This window comes from Podarcis muralis, chromosome 15 (genome assembly GCF_964188315.1).
Source record: "Podarcis muralis chromosome 15, rPodMur119.hap1.1, whole genome shotgun sequence".
In the NCBI taxonomy this organism is placed as follows: domain Eukaryota; kingdom Metazoa; phylum Chordata; class Lepidosauria; order Squamata; family Lacertidae; genus Podarcis; species Podarcis muralis.
The window spans coordinates 12,863,482-12,886,680 of record NC_135669.1 but is presented as its reverse complement, the minus strand read 5'-3'; the positions used below and the strand labels follow the sequence as shown (position 1 = coordinate 12,886,680).

At 46.5% G+C, this 23,199-nt stretch overlaps 1 protein-coding gene and 1 long non-coding RNA gene across 3 annotated transcripts in view; one reads left to right on the top strand and one right to left on the bottom strand.

The window, feature by feature from the left end:
• The window catches only part of ESAM (endothelial cell adhesion molecule), a 107,181-nt gene extending 93,651 nt beyond the window's left edge, over positions 1-13,530 (bottom strand). The window contains exon 1 of one of the 2 annotated variants that reach the window (XM_028708189.2): positions 12,881-13,530. In XM_028708189.2, the coding sequence (XP_028564022.2) occupies positions 12,881-12,923 (43 nt within the window). In that variant the 5' untranslated portion in view covers positions 12,924-13,530. Of the gene's footprint in view, positions 1-10,027; positions 10,047-12,880 lie in introns of those variants that run through there. The other variant, XM_077919246.1, reaches the window with a different exon arrangement.
• Positions 13,197-19,653, top strand: LOC144325627 (uncharacterized). Its single transcript, XR_013390802.1, has 3 exons — positions 13,197-13,335; positions 14,013-14,256; positions 16,349-19,653. It is a non-coding gene; the product is annotated as an uncharacterized LOC144325627 (long non-coding RNA).
• Positions 19,654-23,199: the final 3,546 nt, after the last annotated feature.

The following is a 23,199-nucleotide window of genomic DNA, read 5'->3' as shown; positions in this document are numbered from 1 at the left end:
ATCAAGACTCTTGCCGCTGTTGTTGCATACATAAATAAATTCTTTATTTTCCTTGGCAGGTCTTGTCCTACAATCCCTAACAAAAATGCTTCTGGGTTTTTTTAACAAATGTCATTTTAAACATTTTCTTCAGTTCATTATATATCATTTCCAAAAAAATTTAACTTCTCTACATTCCCACCCATTTCCAGCTCTATCTAGAGGTGCTGGGGATTGAAGCGGAGACCTTCTACACATAAGGCAGATGCTACAGCCAGGGTCAGATGAAGACCTTTGGAGGGCCTAAGCACTGAAAGGATTATGGTGTGCTCCTGCCATGTAATTCAAAATAAAAAACAACACTAAAATAAAATTTAAGAACAAAAAACTTAACATTGATCCATTGCGACATTTGGCAGGATCCTATTTTCTTGCATCATTTTAATCTACATCAGTACGATGCCCCCTTGTTTAGGTGGGGATAAGTAAGAGAACAGGAAAACAGGGGAAGTGGAGTGCAATATAGGACAGACTTCAAAAGATCTAATTTTCTCAAGGTGTCACCAGGATGAAACTTCTTTGTGGGATTCAAAGCGGATCACTGGGAAATTTAAGTGTGCGCAATTAAAGTGGATTAAAGATGCAGCAAAAGAAATCCACATTTCGAAAATGGACTTTTTGCTGTTTGGAAATGCTATAGAAAATTGTGGGGGTGAAAAACCACTGCATAAGTAAGCTGGGGTGAATGCTCCTTGTATAGCCTCCCCACAAACAAATCAACACTCAATAAAGACACAATCTAGCCTCTATGTAAGCTTTGTGCAAGCAAATCAAGATGAACACTCAATAAACAGGATTGTGTGGAGGAGCCCAGACTCTACTGTATACAGTGTACCTCAGGTTACATACGCTTCAGGTTACAGACTCCGCTAACCCAGAAATAGTGCTTCAGGTTAAGAACTTTGCTTCAGGATGAGAACAGAAATCGTGCTCCTGTGGCGCAGCAGCAGCAGGAGGCTCCGTTAGCTAAAGAGGTGCTTCAGGTTAAGAACAGTTTCAGGTTAAGGACAGACATCCAGAACAAATTAAGTGCTTAACCCGAGGTACCACTGTATGTGAATGGGAAGAATCCTGTTCATCACCACCCCTCTAGTTTTGCAAAACGAATCCTGAATGATGAAAAAAGAGAAGAAAAGGTAACTAGAGGAAAAGGTGGAAAAGATGAGAAATGCCCAATTAGCAGGGAGCCACACTATTCCAGACTTTAAAAATCATTGTTCCTGATTGCTGGGTCTCTTAAAAAAATAAACAAATCCAAAATATGCTTTCAAAAGAGCCAAGTGAAAACCTGAACCACAAATCAGAGAGAAGGGAGACTTTTGGCATTTCAGAAACCCATCCATAATTCCCGACCATAGTCCTCCAATCAGAGATTCCTCCCCTATAAGCTATTAAACATTTGGGAATTAAAGGATGAAGGCGGATTTCATTTGATGACCTGGGTCTATAAGATTAAGATGATTACGCGATGTGAAATCGAGACAGAAATTAAACCAAGAGACCAGCACTCTTCCCTCTGTCTCAGTATTAGTTTGATGGACCCTTGCTGGTTTGTGAAGGTGCCCAGATGGCAAGTTTCACTATGGAAGAGTAGACAGAGGGAAGGGGGTAAACCCTCCAAAATAGAAGACTGAAGGTTACCATTCTTTGTTTCTCTGGGGCTGATAACTATCCATACCGCATATTTAAAGCATATGACTTCCCTCAAAGAATCCTGGGTACTGCAGTTTATTCCTCCCAGAGCTACAGTTCCCTGCACTCTTAAACTACAGTTCCCAGAATGCTTTGGCAGAAGCCATGTGCTCTAATTGTATGGTGCAAATGTGCTCGTAAATTAGACCTTTTCCTAGTAGGAATGGGAGTATCTCATTCCCAATTCAAAGTTGCAAGGGGGAGAAAAAAGTTTGTTTGCGAGCAGGAACTATTTATAAAATTAACAGATATGAGTTGGCCTTAAGCACAACGCTTGTTGAGAAAGTCCCTCGTTGCATTTCTCACGACCCCAGGGCAGGAGGAACTTTAAGACTCAAGAGAATAAAAATTCGGGGGGGGGGGGGGGAGAGTTGGCTAACTCCGTAATACTTAGCAGCTAGCTGACTGCTTTTTAACTCTTACCATTCTCATTTTGTTTCATGGGGGGACCGATTTAATTAGCAATAGTAAGTTGTCTTTCAGAGGTAATTTAGATCACAAAACACTTAGAGGTTTGAAAGGGTTGGGTTTTTTTTAACTCAGCTGATATCCCTTGAAGAGCAGCAGTGCCTGGACTGATAACCAAGGTCTTAGGTGGGCTCCAAGACAAATCCCCAAGGTCAAGGTGAGTGCAAGACATTTTGAAGAAAAGGCAAGATGCTCCCCCATCCCCCAATTTCACATACATAAACTAACTGGACAGGCATGTGTGTCTGTTGTTGTTTAGTCGTGTCCGTCTCTTCGTGACCCCATGGACCAGAGCATGCCTGGCACTCCTGTCTTCCACTGCCTCCTGCAGTTTGGTCAGACTCATGTTGGTAGCTTCGAGAACACTGTCCAAGTTTATGCACCAACTACCGGTGCTGAAGAAACTGGAATTGACCAATTCTTTGAAGACTTACAACACCTTCTAGAAATGACACCAAAGAAGGGTGTTCTTCTCATTATAGGGGATTGGAATGCTAAAGTAGGGAGTCAAGAGATAAAAGGAACAACTGGCAAGTTTGGCCTTGGAGTTCAAAACGAAGCAGGGCAAAGGCCAATAGAGTTCTGTCAAGAGAACAAGCTGGTCATCACAAACACTCTTTTCCAACAACACAAGAGATGACTCTACACATGGACATCACCAGATGGGCAGCATCGAAATCAGATTGATTATATTCTCTGCAGCCAAAGATGGAGAAGCTCTATACAGTCAGCAAAAACAAGACCTGGAGCTGACTGTGGCTAAGATCATCACCTTCTTATAGTAAAATTCCAGCTTAAACTGAAGAAAGTAGGAAAAACCACTGGGCCAGTAAGAACACAATCTAAATCAATTATGAATACACGTGTGTCTAGAAAGGAGCATTATAGCAAATCAGACTATTTGTCCATCTGGCTCAGTATTCCCTATGCAGGTAGAGCAGCTTTGCCTCTCACCTGCTACCTCAGAGATGGAGAACCTACATCCCTCCAGATATTCTTAGCCTACAACTCCCATCATGCCTTATGACTGGCAGTGCAGACAGGGGCTGAAGGGACTACATTTGGAGGGCCAAAGTTTCCTCATCTCTGTACAGTGGTACCTCGGGTTAAGAACTTAATTCATTCCGGAGGTCCGTTCTTAACCTGAAACTGTTGTTAACCTGAAGCACCACTTTAGCTAATGGGGCCTCCTGCTGCCACCACGCCGCTGGAACACGATTTCTGTTCTCATCCTGAAGCAAAGTTCTTAACCTGAAGCACTATTTCTGGGTTAGCGGAGTCTAACCTGAAGCGTCTATAACCCAAGGTACCACTGTACTACCTAATCCAGAGGAAAATGCCAGAGCTTGAACCCAAGCCCTTCTGCATCCAAATGAAATGTTCTGCCACAGATGTCTGGCACCTCCCTTCAAATCAGTTGCTAGCAGCCCAATAGCAAACATCTTTTTTTCCTTTCTGTTTTTTTGCTCCCTTTTTACAGATGGCTAAGATGATTATGACCTCGCTTCCTTCCGGTGAAATTTTGTGTGTGAGCAACACTGGAAATTTTCCCACACATCAGGCTGGCCAAAGTTGATTCAACAAAGGGGAAACTAAAAGCTTATCAGATCAACCAACTATGGGCATGTTATGAGCACTGAAGAGTGTAAGGCAAACCAGCCTGCTGGATCAGGCCAATGGCCACCTGGTTCAGCTGGACATGAACACAACAGCACTCTGCCCACCTGCAATTCCCAGAAACTAGAATTCAAATGCACGATGCCTCTCATGGAGGTAGGACATTGCCATTGTGGCCAGCAGCCATCAATGACAACAGATTCCAAAGCGAAGAGGAAAGATCTGAGAGGTGCAACAGAATTCAGACATTTAAATGAAATCCATCAAGGGTAATGTCAGCAAGAACGGCAGGGTATCTTAAGTCAGCTGTTTGCACCCTGGGTGAAAGGGAGAGTGATAAGTTCAGTCGTGTTTCTTAAGGACTCGCTGGGAGATTCAAGACAGACAATTTGGGAGAAGCAGCTGAAAGACCAGAATCCTGTAGGTGGGAGGCTGCTTCTATGGGATGAGAAACTTTTTTAACTTGTGGCAGTGAAGTTGTTTGGGTGAAAATTTCCAAAGAATCCTGCAAATAACTAGAGGAACCTGTGGCCTGCCTGAGTTTGCTAAAACTTCCATCATCCCTGACCATTGGCCATGCTGGCTGGTGGGAGACAAACAAAATCTGGAGGGCCACAGGTAGTCCACCCCGGCAGCAGTCTTGCTATTTCCCAGGTCCTAGTAGCATATCATTTGGTAGCTTAGCATCAGGTAGGGCTAAAAGACCTCAGTTCCAGCTACCAATTGCACACCAAGTGGAAGCAGTTGCCTGCAGGTGAATGTTTGTTCATTGGCCAGAAGCCACTGGGTTTACACAGCCCAGAGGGAACGGACAGGTAAGGCCTACCAAGTTCAGTGGGACCAATTCACACAAGTGATGTCTGTAGCTATTGGAGCTGTCTGCAAGACATGGAAGGGAGCATTGGAATAACTGCTTCCTCTACAATCTTGGCCAAGGTGATGCCAACAACGCTGCCCAGGGTTGTAAAGACTGTGGAGAGAAGAAGTGGGTGCACTCTTCCCACCTTGGATCAAATCTATGCTTCCAGGTGCCATAAGAAAGCTGCAGAGATAGCGCAGGATAGTGTGCACCCCAGAAATGACCTCTTTCAGCTTCTGCCTTCTGGAAGAAGGTACAGGGTTATAAAGACTAGGACGAGCTGCCTGAGAAACAGTTTCTATTCAAATGTGATTTTGGTTTTAAACGCAGTGTAAGGAGTCTCTATGGGAGTATATTGTATTTTTAAAAGGGGTATCAGAGTTTTTAGGGGGCTAACCAGGTTGGGATAGCTGGGATAGCAGGCTTGTTGTTTTTTGAATGTCTTATGTAGATTTTTCAGTTTCGTTGTTCTGTATGGGACAATGACAATAAAGATTATTGTATCGTGTCACATCTTGCAAACTGCCTGCTATGGACCCTTTAACTTTGCAATGCTAGGTGTGTGCACAAGTCTCCCTAAAGCAACAGAACACATATTGGAGTTAGTTGCACTATCAAGTACAGAGCTTGAGTCTCTCCTGGTGTCCTTTTTATTGTGCATTCCTGATAATGTGTGTTCAGGATGATATTAGGAAAATTATACACAATCCCGCTTTTAGTACTGTTAGAACCTGGAAATTTTTTTGGGGGGAGGACACTGCTTTGTTTCCTACAAGTGCATTTATTGGTGCTTCCTCTTGAAATCCTGTAATGTTTTATATCCACATATAGGATATCCACATATAGGATTCCAGGGGTTTTTTTTTACTTTCGTTGCTGTGCTACAGCACAAGAGTGACCCTCCAGACAGCAATAATGCAAAAAAAAATTGAGGAAGCACCTCAGAAATAAAGCAGAATGAGGTATGCACAGTCCAATACCCACCAAAAAAAAACCAAAAAAACAAAAACAAAAAACCAACCTCACACAAGTCTGGAGGGGACCCTGCATTTATGACATCACAAGAAGAGGTTTGGAATCACAGGGCTCAATGCAAAATGCTCCCTTCCTGTTACATTCAAGAAGGGTAGAGGGGAATCTAATTAATAGGATCCCTGTATCACTGCCTTGTAATTTTTCTCTGCATCACTGTGCAGCTCAGAATATCACAACAAGATCCTGGAAAACAGAGCCAGAAATAAAAGCCATGGTCCACCCAACTCATTCCCTAGGGAGAATGCATTTTTTAATATAATAATAATAAAATGTTCCCAATGTTGTGTTTTAGAGTCATCGTTTCCATCTCCTTTTAAAGCTATCAGGCAAATGCCACTTCCTTTACGTAGAGGCAGTTCCACAAACTCGTGCTTCAAATGTCCTATGTCACGTAGGGCTGGGTGGGGGGAGGGGGAGGAAAGCATAATAAGACTTAAAGGAAACATGCAAGGGCAAGTGTCCCAGCGGAGATGACTTGGGAAGTCAACCTCTCCAAATAGGGACACACACACCACACATTAAAGGCTGGGCTTAATTTCTACAGTGAAGTGCCTGGTACTTCAGTCTATTCCCATCTACCCACAAAATCATCCCAGAGCAGATCTTAAGATGGTAAGGCATTCTTAGGATCTGGCCGCTTTTGTATTTTAGGTTGTTTTATCCTTGTTTTTAATGGTCATTTTGAGTTCCATTTCTTTCCTTTTTTTAAAGCCTCCAATAAATACTATTCTTAACAGCAACAGCATATTTCCATAAAGTAGGGATGGGAAACCTTTTTCCAGCCAGGGGGCCACATCCCCTCCTGAAGAACTTTCCAGGGGCCACTTTCCAGTGGCAGCCAGGGCCAGAGGTGAAAGTGACCAGAGCAATGAATATTAGTTTTACGTTAGGCTAGCTGTGGTCTAAACCACTGAGCCTCTTAGGCTTGCCGATCGGAAGGTTGGTGGTTCGAATCCGTGCAATGGGGTGAGCTCCAGTTGTTCTGTCCCAGCTCCTGCCAACCTATCAGTTTGAAAGCACACCAGTTCAAGTAGATAAATAGGTACCACTGTGGCGGGAAGGTAAACGGTGTTTCTATGCGCTCTGGTTTCCATCACAGTGTTCCGTTGCACCAGAAGCGGTTAAATCCTGCTGGCCACATGACCTGGAAAGCTGTCTGCGGACAAATGCCGGCTCCCTCGGCCTGAAAGCGAGATGAGCGCCGCGACCTCATAGTTGCCTTTGACTGGACTTCACTGTCCAGGGGTCCTTTACCTTTTTTTACCCATATTCCCCACTCTATCCCTCATCCAAGCAAGCAAAGAGTATTGCCAGAACTCAAGCACACATTCCAGCTAGGCAACAACTCTCAAGGGGGGAGCAAAGCATGGGTGGTGAGGGGGCGTGGTTTGGGGAGAGGGATGCGCAGTTTCAGGGTGACTTAGGGGGGCTGGGGCCATATCTCCCCACACTATTTTCACTGCTATCCTTACAGTAGCCTAAGTCTGCAAAGCCACTAAACTGCTCCAAGTAAAAAATTACAGAAAACGTAAAACAACAACAACAAATGATCAATCACACACTTTGAGAAATTTTCATCTCCCCCCAATTTATTTTGATGGCAAAGTTTTTAGTTCCCCCGGTACAGATCATGTGCCCAGAATACAGTCCGCTGGGCTCTCTTTTAAGTCTGTGTGATTTCGTGCCCCTCTTTCTTGGCTACTCAGGTCTGGTGCAATTTCAGTCATGAACTAGACCCTGGAATATATTGCCACGGATTAGTACTCTCACAGCCTTTTCCAGAAATTGTTTGTGGAAGTGTTTGCTAGAGGCCCCCGACATTTACACAACATTATACAGACAGATTATCAGCTGCCCTGAGAAGGAGAAGTTGCCGGTCCAAGTTCTACCAAGAAAAACAAACAAGAGAGTAGTTCAGAAAAGGGTAGAGGATAAGAACAACAGAAAGCCAACAGTGATAACAGTGTGTGCCCTCTTCTGACTCCGGGACCCAAAAGTTCAAAGCGCTGTGCCGACATCCTAATCTGTTATCTGCATAGAGGACAAAGTGAGTGATCGTGTTGCCTGCACCTTCAACTCCTGGTGTATGTTTGACACCCACGTTTACACAGTGATCTGGATGCATAGGCTCAAATCACATGAGATGCAAAAAGCAACCCTCCTAGCCTCTCTTTCAGACCTTTGGGGCTCCCTTCAGGCCACATCCCAAACCAGCCAGTTTGTAACCTCCATGACTGTTTTCCCCTGGCTGGAACGTGCCCTTGCAGTTTGATTAACATCTTCTGCTTGTCTTGATGAAGGATAGCGGAGCATGTATAGAAACTAGCCAGCCGTACCAAGACAATGCAAGGCTTAGATCTTCTTCATGCAGTGTACAGTTAAACTACAGTGGTACCTCGGGTTACAGACACTTCAGGTTACAGAGTCCACTAACCCAGAAATAGTACCTCGGGTTAAGAACTTTGCTTCAGGATGAGAACAGAAATCACGCAGCGGTGGCGGGGCAGCAGTGGGAGGCTTCATTAGCTAAAGTGGTGCTTCAGGTTAAGAACAGTTTCAGGTTAAGAACGGACCTCCGGAATGAATTAGTTCTTAACCCGAGGTACCGCTGTATGGGACTTGCTCCCCCAGGAGGCTGCAATGGCCTCCAATTTGGGTGGCTTTAAAAGAGGACTGGGCAAATTTGTGGAGGGGAAGGTCATCTCAAGCACTGAGAGTCTATGTGAACAGATCACTGTGGGAACACTGAGTGTCAATGTGTATACAGTGTATACAATGTGTATACGTGATTCCACCTCTCTGCATGTGTTAGTTAGAAGAACTGGCATAGGGTTCTAAACTGAAATATGCTAGCACCAGAGACAGACAGGAAAAAAGGACAGCTTTATATACTTGTATTTTCAGTACTAACAAATAAAAATCTGTGGGTTGTATCCACTGCTAGTTGTACTCGGAGTCGACCCATTGAAGTTAATGGACTTGACTAACTTAAGTTCACTAATTTCAGTTGGATACAATTCTGTGGCTACAGTCTTCATATAAGAGAGCATTATTCTACTTGAGTAGACCCACTGACATTAACAAAACTAAATTAGTCATTTACACACACACACCCCAAATCACTATCCACGAAAAATCTGACACACTAACAATAGTTTTCATTTCTAGTTCTGGTGACCAGTTCTCTAATCTCTTAGAGAACTGGGCCAAAACAAACAAGATGAATTTTAACAGGGAGAAATGTAAAGTATTGCACTTGGGCAAAAAAAATGAGAGGCACAAATACAAGATGGGTGACACCTGGCTTGAGAGCAGTACATGTGAAAAGGATCTAGGAGTCTTGGTTGACCACAAACTTGACATGAGCCAACAGTGTGACGCGGCAGCTAAAAAAGCCAATGCAATTCTGGGCCTCATCAATAGGAGTATAGCATCTAGATCAAGGGAAGTAATAGTGCCACTGTATTCTGCTCTGGTCAGACCTCACCTGGAGTACTGTGTCCAGTTCTGGGCACCACAGTTCAAGAAGGACACTGACAAACTGGAACGTGTCCAGAGGAGGGCAACCAAAATGGTCAAAGGCCTGGAAATGATGCCTTATGAGGAACGGCTAAGGGAGCTGGGCATGTTTAGCCTGGAGAAGAGGAGGTTAAGGGGTGATATGATAGCCATGTTCAAATATATAAAAGGATGTCACATAGAGGAGGGAGAAAGGCTGTTTTCTGCTGCTCCAGAGAAGCGGACACGGAGCAATGGATCCAAACTACAAGAAAGAAGATTCCACCTAAACATTAGGAAGAACTTCCTGACAGTAAGAGCTGTTGGACAGTGGAATTTGCTGCCAAGGAGTGTGGTGGAGTCTCCTTCTTTGGAGGTCTTTAAGCAGAGGCTTGACAACCATATGTCAGGAGTGCTCTGATGGTGTTTCCTGCTTGGCAGGGGGTTGGACTCGATGGCCCTTGTGGTCTATTCCAACTCTATGATTCTATGATTCTATGACCACCATGAGTCAAATGCTCTCACTTAAACCAATTGGGCATTAAAGTTGGTTTCCTGGGCTCAGTTTCTCTCTCCTCCCATCATTAGACAGATGATATCCCTAGTTACCATCTCAACACCATCCAACAGCTACCCCAAGATGCTCCATCAAATCACAAAAATCTGCACAGCAAGTAAAAATAACTACAACTGCACACTATCAGTGCTGTTAGAAGTAGAATATCACACTCAGTCTGCTACTAGAACAGAATTATGAGGGAAACGTGAAGACTGTGTGGAAGCAACAAGTGGTGAAAAAGTGATTGAGTGCTTTTTCACCTTAAATCCCAAGCCGGATGGTCTTTTGATCCTGGTTTTATATGTTGAGGAGCGTTTATCCATATACACCCATCTTGTTCCTCTGTTTGGCCTTCCTCTTCTCCTCCTCTCAAGCAAATGAAAGATGTCAATGAGGCTGGGAGGATTCCCAGGCTGAAGGCACATCTCACAACCTGAAGACCATTGTCCTAAATTGTCCCCAATGTATCATTCAGGATGGATCCATAAATGATTAATAGACAGTCTGATGCATGGGTAATAAACTGCTAAGGAACTGGGAGGGGGAGTTCAGGATGCGTGGATCTGCCAGTTTCAGTTCCTTATGTTTTTTTCCCAACCTTGTATTTAACTCTCCACATTTCTACATCATCGTTTTGTTTTTGACTGCAATAAACATTGCCTGATTGATTTTCATGAAAATTCATCAGCATTTTGGTGCAAATTTCTCCTAATATACACATTTCATATGCTATTTTGCCTGAAATACACATTTTTTTGCAAGCCATTTCCCCTAATATAATGCATTCTGTATGTTATTTTCCACTAATATAGACATTACCATGCATGCTTTTAGTATATGCATTTTCGTATCCATTACTTGGCTGAAAAACTGCACTGCAAAACTCAGAGCAGTGCAAATTTTGAAGGGTAGCTGTGTCGCAGCTGACAGATTGTTCCAGAGAAAGTGTGAATTAGGTAGATTCACCTTTAAATGCAAACCAAATCAAATTTCTCCCCTCTCCCTAAGAGTAGGTCAATAAGTCACTTATAATCACAGATTCTACACAGGTTCTACCAAACTGCTTAGAGTGCACAACCACAAGCTGTCTCATCATGGTTTACAACACATTTGTTAACTCCTCAGTAACCAGGAATGTGACTCGCATTGGCTGTTTTCTCACGGCTCTCCTTTCCCAGAGAGCAGGTTCTGTTAACTAAGGTTTCCGTTGGCCTGTTGAGTGTCATTCCACATCTCCATGTGTTTGATTAAAGAGTATGATCTTAACATTGTTTCGGCAATGCGATGGATGCATTTCAGAATGCCTGAGCCGCTTTGAACTATGGAAAAGGTGGTTGGCAAATACAGTAAGGAGATTAAAGTAAACAAATGTTCCTCTCCTTCGGGATGGATTAAGAAAAACGGTAGGGGAGCAGAACTTGACTGGAGAGATTAGCTGCAGAGGCTTATTGTAACCAGGCAGCAAAGGAAAGGGAGGGGTGAGGCAGGAAAGAAACCTTCCCTTCTAGATGAGAGTTTAACTTGCACCTCAGCTCACATCCGAATGATATCAAGCACCTCTCACCCACTGAGCAGAGACAGGGCATTTGTGGCCCTCTAGATGATTAATATGATACTCTCACCAGATGTTGTCAGACTCCCCATTTTCATCAATCGACATGCCAAGTGGTGATGGGAGTTGTAGTCTAGCAACAGCTGGAGTCCAGCAACAGCTTTCTCCAACCCATGTAGAGCATTTAACCATCTTTCCCAACTCCTCTCACCGCTATTCTGTGAAGATCATTTCTAAGATTTTCCTTTGGGGGGGGGGGAGGGAATCAGAACCGAAACACACAAGTGTACTATTTATTTTATTTTGTTGCCCGCCCACCCTCTCTCCAAGAACTCAAAATCTCCTCTCTCTCTCCCCCCCGCCCAAATCCTCACAACAACCCTGCAGGGGCAGCTTAGGCAGAGAGAGTGGCCATGATCCGCAATCACCCAGAGAACTTCATGGAATGGAAGCCCTGCTCTCCAGTGTCTCAACACAACTGCTACACCACGCTGGCTCTCACCAGCAGCAGTGGATCTATGGCAGAAGTGGGACTTCCAGGTGTTTTTAGAACCATACAGAGCTATTCATTCACTGCCCATACAAGGCAATTAGCCAGAACCACACAGCAATTGACTGCAACCACACAGCCCATAGGGCAGCATACATGTCCTCTCCCATCCTGGCACTGACCAGAGCCAGACCCATTTAGCTTCAGCAAGGTGGTGGCCTCATGTACCATCAGACCATACACTGGTACCACCTACCCACATAAGCTTCTATGCAGACACAGACCTCAGGTCACAATCATGCGCCTGGGCATAAGTCCAGCACTGGTGGGATTTATCTCCAAGTAAACACGCATAGGAGTCAGCCTCCTAGATTCTCACCTAAAGCGAGCCCTCTCTACGATCCAAACTCTACCCAAGCCCAAGATTACAGCCTAGCTGGTTTTATTGCGTTAATCCGGAGTGAACTCACACCGCCGGGTTCTTGCCCAGCTGCTGACAATCCTTAACGAGGATTATTAGAAGATCTCCAGTTTCCTCCATCAATCGCAGAGGAAAAAACTAAACCGACCAAAGACCCTACTCCAGTTGCACGCTGATTAGCCAGGTTCTTAGGGAGGGCAACTACCGGTAATTCGCAGTAAGCGAGCGGAGCAGCCCTCTGCCATCCCCGGGGTTAGATAGAGAGCACAAGTTCGCCTTTCAATGCAGCCCAGCGAATTGCGCCGCCCGCACTCTTCGCCTCCTTGGCGCGAGGGGTCGCGCAGCACAATCCTACTCACGATCCACCCCATCAACACCCTCAAAAAAGTGCGTCCCCAGCTGCGCTAGACGGAGCTTACTCGCCGGGAAGGATCGCGGCCACTTCGGAAACTCCAGGGAGATGGGGACGCGGGGCAAGCCGGGGCGCGTCCAGGCGGAGGAAGGAAAGCGCCTCCGGAGGCGCACCTGAGGCGCCCCGGGGAGACCCCGGCCGACGGGCTGGGCGAAGGCTCGGGCCCCGTCGCCCCGGGTGGAGAGCCGCGCTCTCCTCGCCCTCCGTCCGATCCCTCCCGCCGGACCATCTCACTCACCCAGCAACGCAGCCAATCCCAGCGCCAGCGGCAGAGGCTCCATCGCGCCCGTTCCCCGAGGAGGCGCCCGACGCGCGGCGAGGAGAAAAGCGAGAGTAGCAGCAGCAGCAGGTGCAGGAGCCGGAGCCCGGGAGCTGGGGCGAGGGGGAGGCGGGGAAACCGGAGGGGGGAGGAGCCACTGGAGCGGGGGCGTGTCCGGCAGGTGGGGGAGGGCAGGGGGCGGCGCCCCGGGAAAAGGGAGGAGCCCCGTCAGGTGCCAAGCGGGCGGAGCGCACAGGTGGCGGTTAGAGACGCCAGAGGCGAGGAAGGGATCCGGGGTTGCAGCTCTTGTTTGGAGGAAGCCGACTGTGATCACCAGCGACGGCTTCTTGCTCCGTCTTGTTTTTGAACCCTTCCAGATCGCAGAGGCGGGGGCTAAGCAAGGGCGTTTAAGTTGCAAGGCACCCGCCAAGCAGGTAGAGAACTGGGGCCGATTTGGGATATCGCTGCAACTGGTGATGCTGGCGGATGGCAGCTTGCCCGCTTGACGCCGTCGCTGCCGGTGGAGCCAGGAAGAATGGGGGGGGCGGGGAGGCGAAAGAAAAAAGCCTAACGCGATCCTTTCATTCGGACCCACGAAGAAGTCAGCGAGCGGCGTAGATATCTTCGCCAGAATCCCTGACCACTGGTCCTGCTACCTAGGGATCAGGGGTGCCAACTTGAATAAAACATTGGGGGCGGGGGCAGGTAAACTCCGCTCCGCATAATCATTCACATGATGCAGCACACGCACGCTATTTGAATGGCAATCAACTTGGGGGGGCGCCCCCTTCAAATATTTTATGGGGAGGCAGAAGACCCCCTCAGCCCCTTGGCTCCTGTGTGCATAACCAATCACAAGATGGAGTGCACACACACCATTTGAATGGCAATGCCCATAAACGGGGGAGAGGGGCTCAAAAAAATTAATGGGGGGGGATTTAATGAGGAGTTGGCTCCTATGCTGGAGATGATAGGAGTTGTAGTCCAAAAGCAGCTGTAGAGCCAAGTTTGGGAAGTCCTGGATTAAGCACACATCTTGAAAATGCCGGAATTTGTCAGTTTAGTTTATTATGTATTTATTAATTTATTCGTCTATTGCTTTTCTTCCAAGGAGCTCAAGCTGATATACTTAGTTCTCTTCCCCGCTCCCTCCTCAGGAGAAGGGTGGTGACTCTGCTTGGCATGCAGAAGGCCGCAGGTTCAATCCTCCATGGCATCTCCCTGCATGACTGGGAGAGGCTCCTGTCTGAAACCCTGTGAGCCAGGGCAGGATTTACCGAGCTAGAAGGATTAAAATTCTAACTCGGCATAAGACTGCTTCCTGGGTTGTTTTACCACCACAACAACCCCGTGAGGTAGGTTTGGCTTAAAGCTAAAGACCTAGGTAAGGCCACCTAGGCCTAAGTCACCTGAGTTTCACAGGCAAGGGGGGATTTGAACCTGGGTCTCCCTAGTCCTGGCCTGACCCTCTAACCACTGCATCACCTGGAAACCAAGCCTTAGGAAGAACAGTTGGGGGGGGGGGGTTGGGTGTGTTTAGCCTGCAGAAGAGACTGAGATATATGATAGGTAAAGGGACCCCTGACCGTTAGGTCCTGTTGTGGACGACTCTGGGGTTGCAGCGCTCATCTTGCTTTATTGGCCGAGGGAGCCGGTGTACAGCTCCCTCATGTCATGTGGCCAGCATGACTAAGCCGCTTCCGGCAACCCAGAGCAGTGCACGGAAATGCCGTTTACCTTCCCACTGGAGTGGTACCTATTTATCTACTTGCCCTTTTGATGTGCTTTCGAACTGCTAGGTTGGCAGGAGCAGGGATCAAGCAGCGGGAGCTCACCCCATTGTGGGGATTTGAACCACCGACCTTCTGATCGTCAAGCCCTAGGCTCTGTGGTTTAACCCACAGCGCCACCCGCATCCCTATGATATGATAGCCATCTTCAAATATCTAAAGGGCTTTCACGTGGACGGTGGAGCAAGCTGGTTTTCTCCTGCTCTGGAGATTAGGAGTCAAATCAATGGCTTCAAGTTACAAGAAAGGAGATTCCAACTAAATAATCAGGAAGAACTTTCTGGTAGTAAGAACTGTTTGACGGTGGAACGAACGCCCTCAGAAGGTGGTGGGCTCTCCTTCCTTGGACTTCTAAAAGCAGGCGTTGGGTGGCCATCTGTCATGTTTGATCAAGCTGAGCGTCCTCCATTGTAGGGGGTTGGAACAGAGAACCCTCAGGGTCCCTTCCAATTCTATAGAGGCAGCTTTTTATGCTGACTTTAGGAAATTAGCATGTTCTTGGTACAAACAGGGCCATGGTATGTAGATCTTGCATTTAACTACCATCTGCCCTCAAGCTTTTCGTTTTCTCTTTCTTCACCAGGATGGGGAACCTGTAGCCCTCCAGATGTTGCTGGACTCCCAGTTTCCACCAGCCCCAGCCATCATAGCTAATGATCAGAGATTATGGTAGTTGTAGTCCGATAACATCTGCAGGGGAGCATGTTGGCTATCCCTACAATACACTCAAGGGTGTATGTGTCTTATATACCTGCTACCAACTGAGAGGCTGTGGTCTAAACCTCTGAGCCTCTTAGACTTGCCAATTGGAAGGTCGGTGGTTTGAATCCCTGCAACGGGGTGAGCTCCGGTTGCTCTGTCCCAGCTCCTGCTAACCTAGCAGTTCGAAAGCATGCCAGTGCAAATATATAAATAGGTACCGCTGTGACGGGAAGGTAAATGGTGTTTCTATGAGCTCTGGCTTCCATCATGGTGATCTGTTGCACCCGAAGCGGTTTAGTCATGCTGGCCACATGACCCAGAAAGCTGTCTGTGGACAAACACTGGCTCCCTTAGCCTGAAAGTGAGATGAGCGCCACAACCCCATAGTCGCCTTTGACTGGACTTAACCGTCCAAGGGTCCTTTACCTTTTTACCTTAACACTTCATACACCACATAGTTTCTGCTACAATAATTGTGTTCCTCTTTAACAGAGCTGCAAGATGCATTGTTTTGGGGACTGACTAGCATGGCTACCTCTCTGAGAACTGGGAATACTCCGCAGCATCCTTCCCCAACCTGGTGCCCTCCAGATGTTTTGGATTACAGCTCCCACCAAACCCAACATTTGGAGGCTGCCCTAGATTACACTCCTGCTAGCTTGCAGGAGGCTGCCCTAGATTACACTCAATAGGTGTAAGCCACCTCAGCTGACACACGTATTGTTTGCAGAGTTGCTTTGCGTAGCTGTGTTCTCAGTCTGGCAAGTTTCAGTCTAAAATAAGCAGGAAAGTGTCACTCCCTTATTAGAAGCACAAAAATGCTAACACACCTGACTGCATGGAGTCAAAATGAGCACTGTGCGGTATGGCTGTACTGTAGTGCTTCTCTTTAAAAGTTGATGGCCCTTGAATATTAAGTACACTGAACCTTTGTTTTCTTTTGCAAAATCCACAGGGATTTTCTTATGCTGTGGATACTCTGGAAAGGAGAAGGTATGAGGAAATCTGGATTGTGGAGAGTGTGGGAAGGCAGTGATTTGGAGGAGACTGCCATGTGGACAACAGAATGAATGGAAGCAAAAGAAGCTTGCTATCCACAACATGGATGAGTCCCATTTCATACCGAATCAGACCATTGAACCTTTAACCTCCCTGGAAGCAGGGTCCAAGAGAGGAGTCTTTTGTAGCCCTACCCGGAAATGCCAGGGATTGAATTTGGGACCTTTACCCCCCCCCCCTAGACTAGCATTTGCTGTGCCCAGTGCTATTTTTCTAGAAAGAGAGGTGCCAGAACTCACCATGAAAGCTTCCTTTGTTCTCTTATAATGGCAGTGGCACCCACCTGAGAGGTGCTGGAAGTCAGTTCTGGTGAGTTCCGGCTGAAAAAGGCCTTGACAGTGTCTACTCAGTTGTGGCCCCCTTCCCCTGGCATACTCACATTTAGGATGAGTCATCTCCCTGCCACAGTGGAGGAAGAAGATTTAGCCCTGTCAGTCTTCGCGGATGCATTGAATACTCTGCAACCAGTTCATAAAGAGCTTTTACAAGCAAGCATGTTGGCACGCTATAGCTGCTGGTAGGGTAGAATGCCATTGTCCCCATTTTGCAGATGAGGAACTGAACCTGCTCACGGTTTACCCAAGGATTGGGTTTATGCCTAGTGATTATGTAGTTGAGCAAGAAAAGGAGCCCAGGTCCAAGTCACTGGATGGCCCTAATCCAGGATGCATGAAGCAATGCTTAGTTATTCGTCTCAATCCTAAATATGCAGAGGAAAGAGAGCTGTGTTTTATAAACGCTTACTTCTGAGCAGGGCCTTGATTCTTGGTTGCCATAAAAGTCCATTCCCACCAGTTATTTCTCAACAGGCAGGATGTGAAAGGGGCACCCAAATCACACTACTGGGTCACACTTCGTCCTGGGAAATTGTCCTGGCTTGGTCGAGGGAGAAATGCTTCCCTAGTCTGTGTATTTAAAAATGCATAACGTGGAAAGTTGTGGAATGTTATGCTTGGCATCGGAAGGAATGTTTACATCTGAAACTTGGACCCCGTTGCTCAAATGTCGGTCCTTTGCGGTGGAGAAGCATGTGGCCATCTTTTCCTCCAGGTAACTTTTGAGCTGGACACTCCATGTAGGGACCTCTCCATTCAGGTTGTTCAGAGATTCCAAGAAAAAAAAAGTGTTGGTGGCCAAGAGAGATGGGGGCAAAGTAGGACTTTTAATGTGGCAAACTCTTTACAAGGCTCACTGATCAGAGGGGTGAAGCAAAAGCCTTATAAGGAAAGGTCACAGCATTTAAGGCTTTTTGTTGCGAGAAACGGTAGGAGGCAACCTGATCATAGAGTTATAGACTCAGGGTGGAAGACGGGGGGAAAAGGTCGAATTAGCTGGTTCTGCCTGGCATGGGCTCCCCCTACTGTTTGGCTCCTTGCCTTCCAGCTCACCAGCCCACAATGGGGGCCAGCCATCACTGGTACAGTCCCTGGAACATTTTGCCACTTGGGAAAGTGGGGGAGAACATAACAGTGGGGAGCACATAACTCCCCTAGTTGCAGATGGGTCATGTGTAATCTAATGAAGCACCCTTTGCGGGCCAGCCTTTGAATACACTAAGACAAAATGAACTTTATTGCAAGGATTTGATGCTTTATTGTGTTTTTAATATTCTGTTGGGAGCTGCCCAGGGTGGCTGGGTCAACCCAGTCAGATGGGTGGCATATAAATAATAAAATTATTGCTGCTATTATATAGGGAGTGGGACGCGGGTGGCGCTGTGGGTAAAACCCCAGTGCCTAGGACTTGCTGATTGTATGGTCAGCGGTTCGAATCCCCGTGACGGGGTGAGCTCCTGTTGTTTGGTCCCAGCTCCTGCCCACCTAGCAGTTAGAAAGCACCCCTAAGTGCAAGTAGATAAATAGGTACCGCTTTATAGCGGGAAGGTAACGGCGTTTCCGTGCGCTGCGCTGGTGCTGGCTCGCCAGAACAGCTTCGTCACGCTGGCCACGTGACCCGGAAGTGTCTGAGGACAGCGCTGGCTCCCGGCCTCTTAAGCGAGATGAGCACGCAACCCCAGAGTCGGTCACGACTGGCCCGTACGGGCAGGGGTACCTTTACCTTTACGTTTATTATATAGGGAACAGGGGAAGCAATTCTGAGCCTAGTTTCTCTCCATGTGGAAAGTGGCCCAGGGGAGATGGCTGACCACTTCATTTAGCAATTTACCTCTTAAGTATAATAGATCTGTATCCCTCTCCCTCCAAAATAATTACTAGCTAGTGAAATGAACCTCCAAATGAACACAAGCAATATCCAGTGAATGCCTAATCAGATTTGGTCGGTGGAGTAACAACTTTAACATGTTCTTAAATCAAATCAGGATTTAAGCAAATCTCTAAATATGAACAGATTAGATTTGCTCAACCCAGCTGCATGTTAATCTATTTTGTCCTCCTGGAGAAACCTATTGCCTGTCATTTTGAACCATCAATGTCAAGAGTCCCCAGAGCTAAAGAGATGAAAACAGTGATGCTGATAAGATCCCTGACCTCGTCTCATCGCTTCTAGTTTGCTGCGCACCACAGGGACCTAGGTAGCCTTGTTACATGAAGCCAGACCACTGGTCTACCTAAGCAGAGTATGGTCTACATTAGGGTCCCAACCTTGGGTCTCCAGCTGTTTTGGTACTACAACTCCCATCATCCCTAGCAGGACCAGTGGTCAGGGATGATGGGTAATGTATTCCAAGACAAGCTGGAGATGCAAGGTTGGGAAACCCTGGTCTATATGGACTGGTAGTGTTTTTCCCTGACCAGTCTAGAAATGCCAGGGACTGAATCTAAGAATTTCTGCCTGCCCCTCCTCTTTTCCATCCCTATATGAAACTGGGGGCAAAATCCTTCTCAGATGCCCTTCTCCATTCTGCCAGATATTTTGGACTACAACTCCCATCATCCCTAACCACTGGCCAAGCAAACGGCTGAGACTGATGGAAAGTGCAGCTTAAAACATCTGGAGGGCACCAGGTTGGGGAGGGCTGTTGGGGCACATGGCCCACTTCTCCCTACAGCGAGACAGTGTCAGTATATCAGTGATCAGGGACAACATCCTTTTTGCTCAGTGTTTAGACATGAGAAATGTGGGGCGGTGAGGAGGAAGATTCTTCATCCTTTCCAAATAAACTACAGAGCACTCGGGCCACTTAAAAAGATTCTAAAACGTAAATCAGGGATGAGCAGCCTGTGATGCTTCAGAAGAGGGGGATTTTTTTAAAAAAAATAATTTTTATTAATTTTCCAAACATGTAATAAAAACAAACAATAAAACAAAACAAAACATACAAACAAATAAACATATATAATTTCTTAAACTTATTTTCCTTCAGCTTACTTCCCGGACTTCCCCATACCTCCCTTTTTCTGCATCCTTATATTTACCCTTTCTCAGCAACCCTCTATTTCATTAATTGACTCATTTTCGTTATAATTTCCTTAGACTTATGATTTACAGCTGCAATTCTCTGTTTCTTAACACCGTAACATCTCAGCACTCCTCAATTTTACAACAGTTTTTAAGATATATTTTAAATTTCTTCCAATCTTCTTCCACTGTCTCGCTCCCCTGGTCCCGAATTCTGCCGGTCATCTCTGCCATTCCCATATAGTCAATCACCTTCGCTTGCCATTCTTCCAGAGTGGGTAGCTGCTGCGTCTTCCAATACTTTGCCAGAAGAATTCTTGCCGCTGTAGTAGCATACATGAAAAAAGTTCTGTCCTTCCTTGGCACCAATTGGCCCACCATGCCCAGGAGAAAAGCCTCTGGTTTTTTAGGAAATGTCCATTTAAGGACCTTTTTAATTTCATTATAGATCATTTCCCAGTAGGCTTTAATCCTCGGGCAGGTCCACCAAAGGTGATAGAAGGTACCTTCAGTCTCATTACATTTCCAACATTTATTATTGGGCAGATGATAAATTTTTGCAAGTTTGACGGGTCATGTACCACCTATAGATCATTTTCATTATGTTTTCTCTCAAAGCATTACAAGCCGTAAACTTAACACCTGTGTTCCATAACTGTTCCCAATCATCAAACATAATGTCATGACCTATGTCTTGTGCCCATTTGATCATAGCTGATTTTACTGTTTCATCTTGTGTATTCCATTTCAGCAGCAAATTATACATTCTTGACAAGTTCTTAGTATTGGGTCAGAAGAGGGGGATTTAGGGCAACACAAGCGGTCCAGGAGTTCTGGGCGAGCATCCGAAGAGGGCGCAGTCTCAAAGCCCGGTAAGCTCTTGTCAGGCTTTGGGAATAATAGTAATAATAAATAATAATAATTTATTTATACCCTGCCCATCTGGCTGGGATTTCCCAGCCACTCTGGGCGACTCCCAACAGAATATTAAAAACATGATAAAACATCAAACATTAAAAACTTCCCTAAACAGGGCTGCCGTCAAATGTCTTCTAAAAGTCAGATAGTTGTTTATTTCCTTGACATCTGATGAGAGGGTGTTCCACAGGGCAGGCACCACTACCGAGAAGGCCCTCTGCCTGGTTCCCTGTAACCTCGCTTCTCGCTGGGAGGGAACCGCCAGAAGGCCAAGGCATGAGGGGTCTGGCAGGATCCTAGAGTCCTCTTCCCTCTTTTCCAAAGCTGGGCAAGCACTTACCATGCTTTGGGAAGAAGAGGGGGCTCTAGGACCCTGCTATAGCCTTGCACCTTCTTCCCAAAGAGCGATGCTGTTGTTTATCCATCTTAAGCTGGTGCTGCAGAGGGCTGCCGGAAGGGCATCAAATGTTGTCCTTGCACAAAGTGGCATATTACCAAGGTCCACCCTTGCCTTCGAATGTTGAACCATCCCCTCCCATTTGCCCCTGCCAGCACCACAAATGGATAGGGACAGTGAAAGGTGTAGTCCACCAACATTTGGAGGGCCACAGGTCCCCTATCACTGATGCAACTCACTGATCCAAAGACGATCAGATAGTTTAATGGTAGATGAATTGTATAACACTTGTTTTATGAACCGTAATACAAGAACTCAGTTATGCAGTGTAGTGGTTAGTGCAGGGGTAAGCAAACTTACCGCACCTCCGGCCAGTATCTCCAGTGCCGATTGCGCGGTGGGCCGGAGGGCGGGGGAGCACGTGCCCATATGTATGCGCACACACTATTTCTGGCACACTTCCGGGTTGGAGGAGCGCCAGAAATAGCTTGTGCGCATGTGCACGGGCCTCCTCCGACCCGGATGTGCACCGGAAATAATGCACATGCGCACAACGCTTGCAATGCGTACAAGCTATTTCTGGTGCCCCTCTGACCCGGAAGTGGGCAGCCGTGCAGCACAGCACAGGTAAGAGCGGGCAGTGGCAGTGGGTGGCTGGGTCGCCGCGAGCCAGATAAACAAGTCCCTCGGGCCTCAGTTTGGGGACCCCTGGGTTAGTGTGTCAGACTATGACCTGGCAGACCAGGATGTAGCTCTCCAGCTGTGTAATGCTGCTTCAGTTTTTTTTTGGGGGGGGGGGATAAAGGTTCAGAAGTGGGCAAGAAGAGATTATGGACCCTGGCTGGGAAGCTAAGCTCTGGTCTCCTTGGTCCTAGTCCAGCACCTGTTTTATCCTCTGCCCGTTACTCAGAGAGTTCCCTCTGAGCTATACAGGTGGGACCTGCAACAAAATTTTGCAGTACAGAGTATACTTGCTCAGGGTTCCCACCATCCACAACCTGCGTCAGGACATTCCATTCCATTCCATTCTCCATCCCTCAAGCTTTCTCTGCCCCCAAACTTTGTATTTTGTTCTCATGAAACATGCTCACTAATCAATGGTCAGATTTGAAATCCCCCCCATGCTTTATTATTATTATTTATTTCAGAAACACTGGGATCCAGTTTACTAAGTGAATGCTTCCCTCTTGTTTTTCAGTGACCCTGCTTCGTCTACAGCACTGTCAGTACTCAGCAGCTGAGTTTGTTCTTAGAGAGAGTGGGGAGAGAGAAGGGTAAAGTTCCGCAGACTGAACCATCCCTGTATAACACAGAAGTTTCATTTTAAAACTACGTGACACATAAACCCTCTGCCCCAATTTCTCTCTCCAAGGTACTAATGATAAGCTGCCAGAGGCTTGAGCAAATCTATTTCCTCTTTTCCATTTCCCCTTCTTGTTTTCATTTTCAACTTTCTCCCACATATTTGTGTCACAAATATTTGATTCACGCACAGTCTCTCCAACTTCTGGTTTCTTTGTAGTGAGGCTTCCCAAACTTGTCTGGTGGTGGGCACACTTGGAAATGGGAAAAAGTATTTTTTGCAGACATGAGGTGCACCAAATGACTCTCAGGACCCCTTCAAACTCTTCAATTCTATGATTCACAATGGAAACCTCCCTCGCCGCGCATGTTATACAGTGGTACCTCGGGTTACATATGCTTCAGGTTACAGACGCTTCAGGTTACAGACTCTGCTAACCCAGAAATAGTACCTCGGGTTAAAAACTTTGCTTCAGGATGAGAACAGAAATCGTGCTCTGGCGGCGTGGTAGCAGCAGGAGGCCCCATTAGCTAAAGTGGTGCTTCAGGTTAAGAACAGTTTCAAGTTAAGTACGGACCTCCAGAACGAATTAAGTACTTAACCCGAGGTACCACTGTAGTTTCCATTGTCATCAGCTTCCTTTAAGCTCAGAAGGTTTTGGTCAGGTGATTTTGGGAATTTAAACAAATCTTTTTGTTATTTTAATTTACAAACATCTGCATCTCCTTAGAGAATGTAGGAACAGATATACCTAAATTTCTGGCGGCTC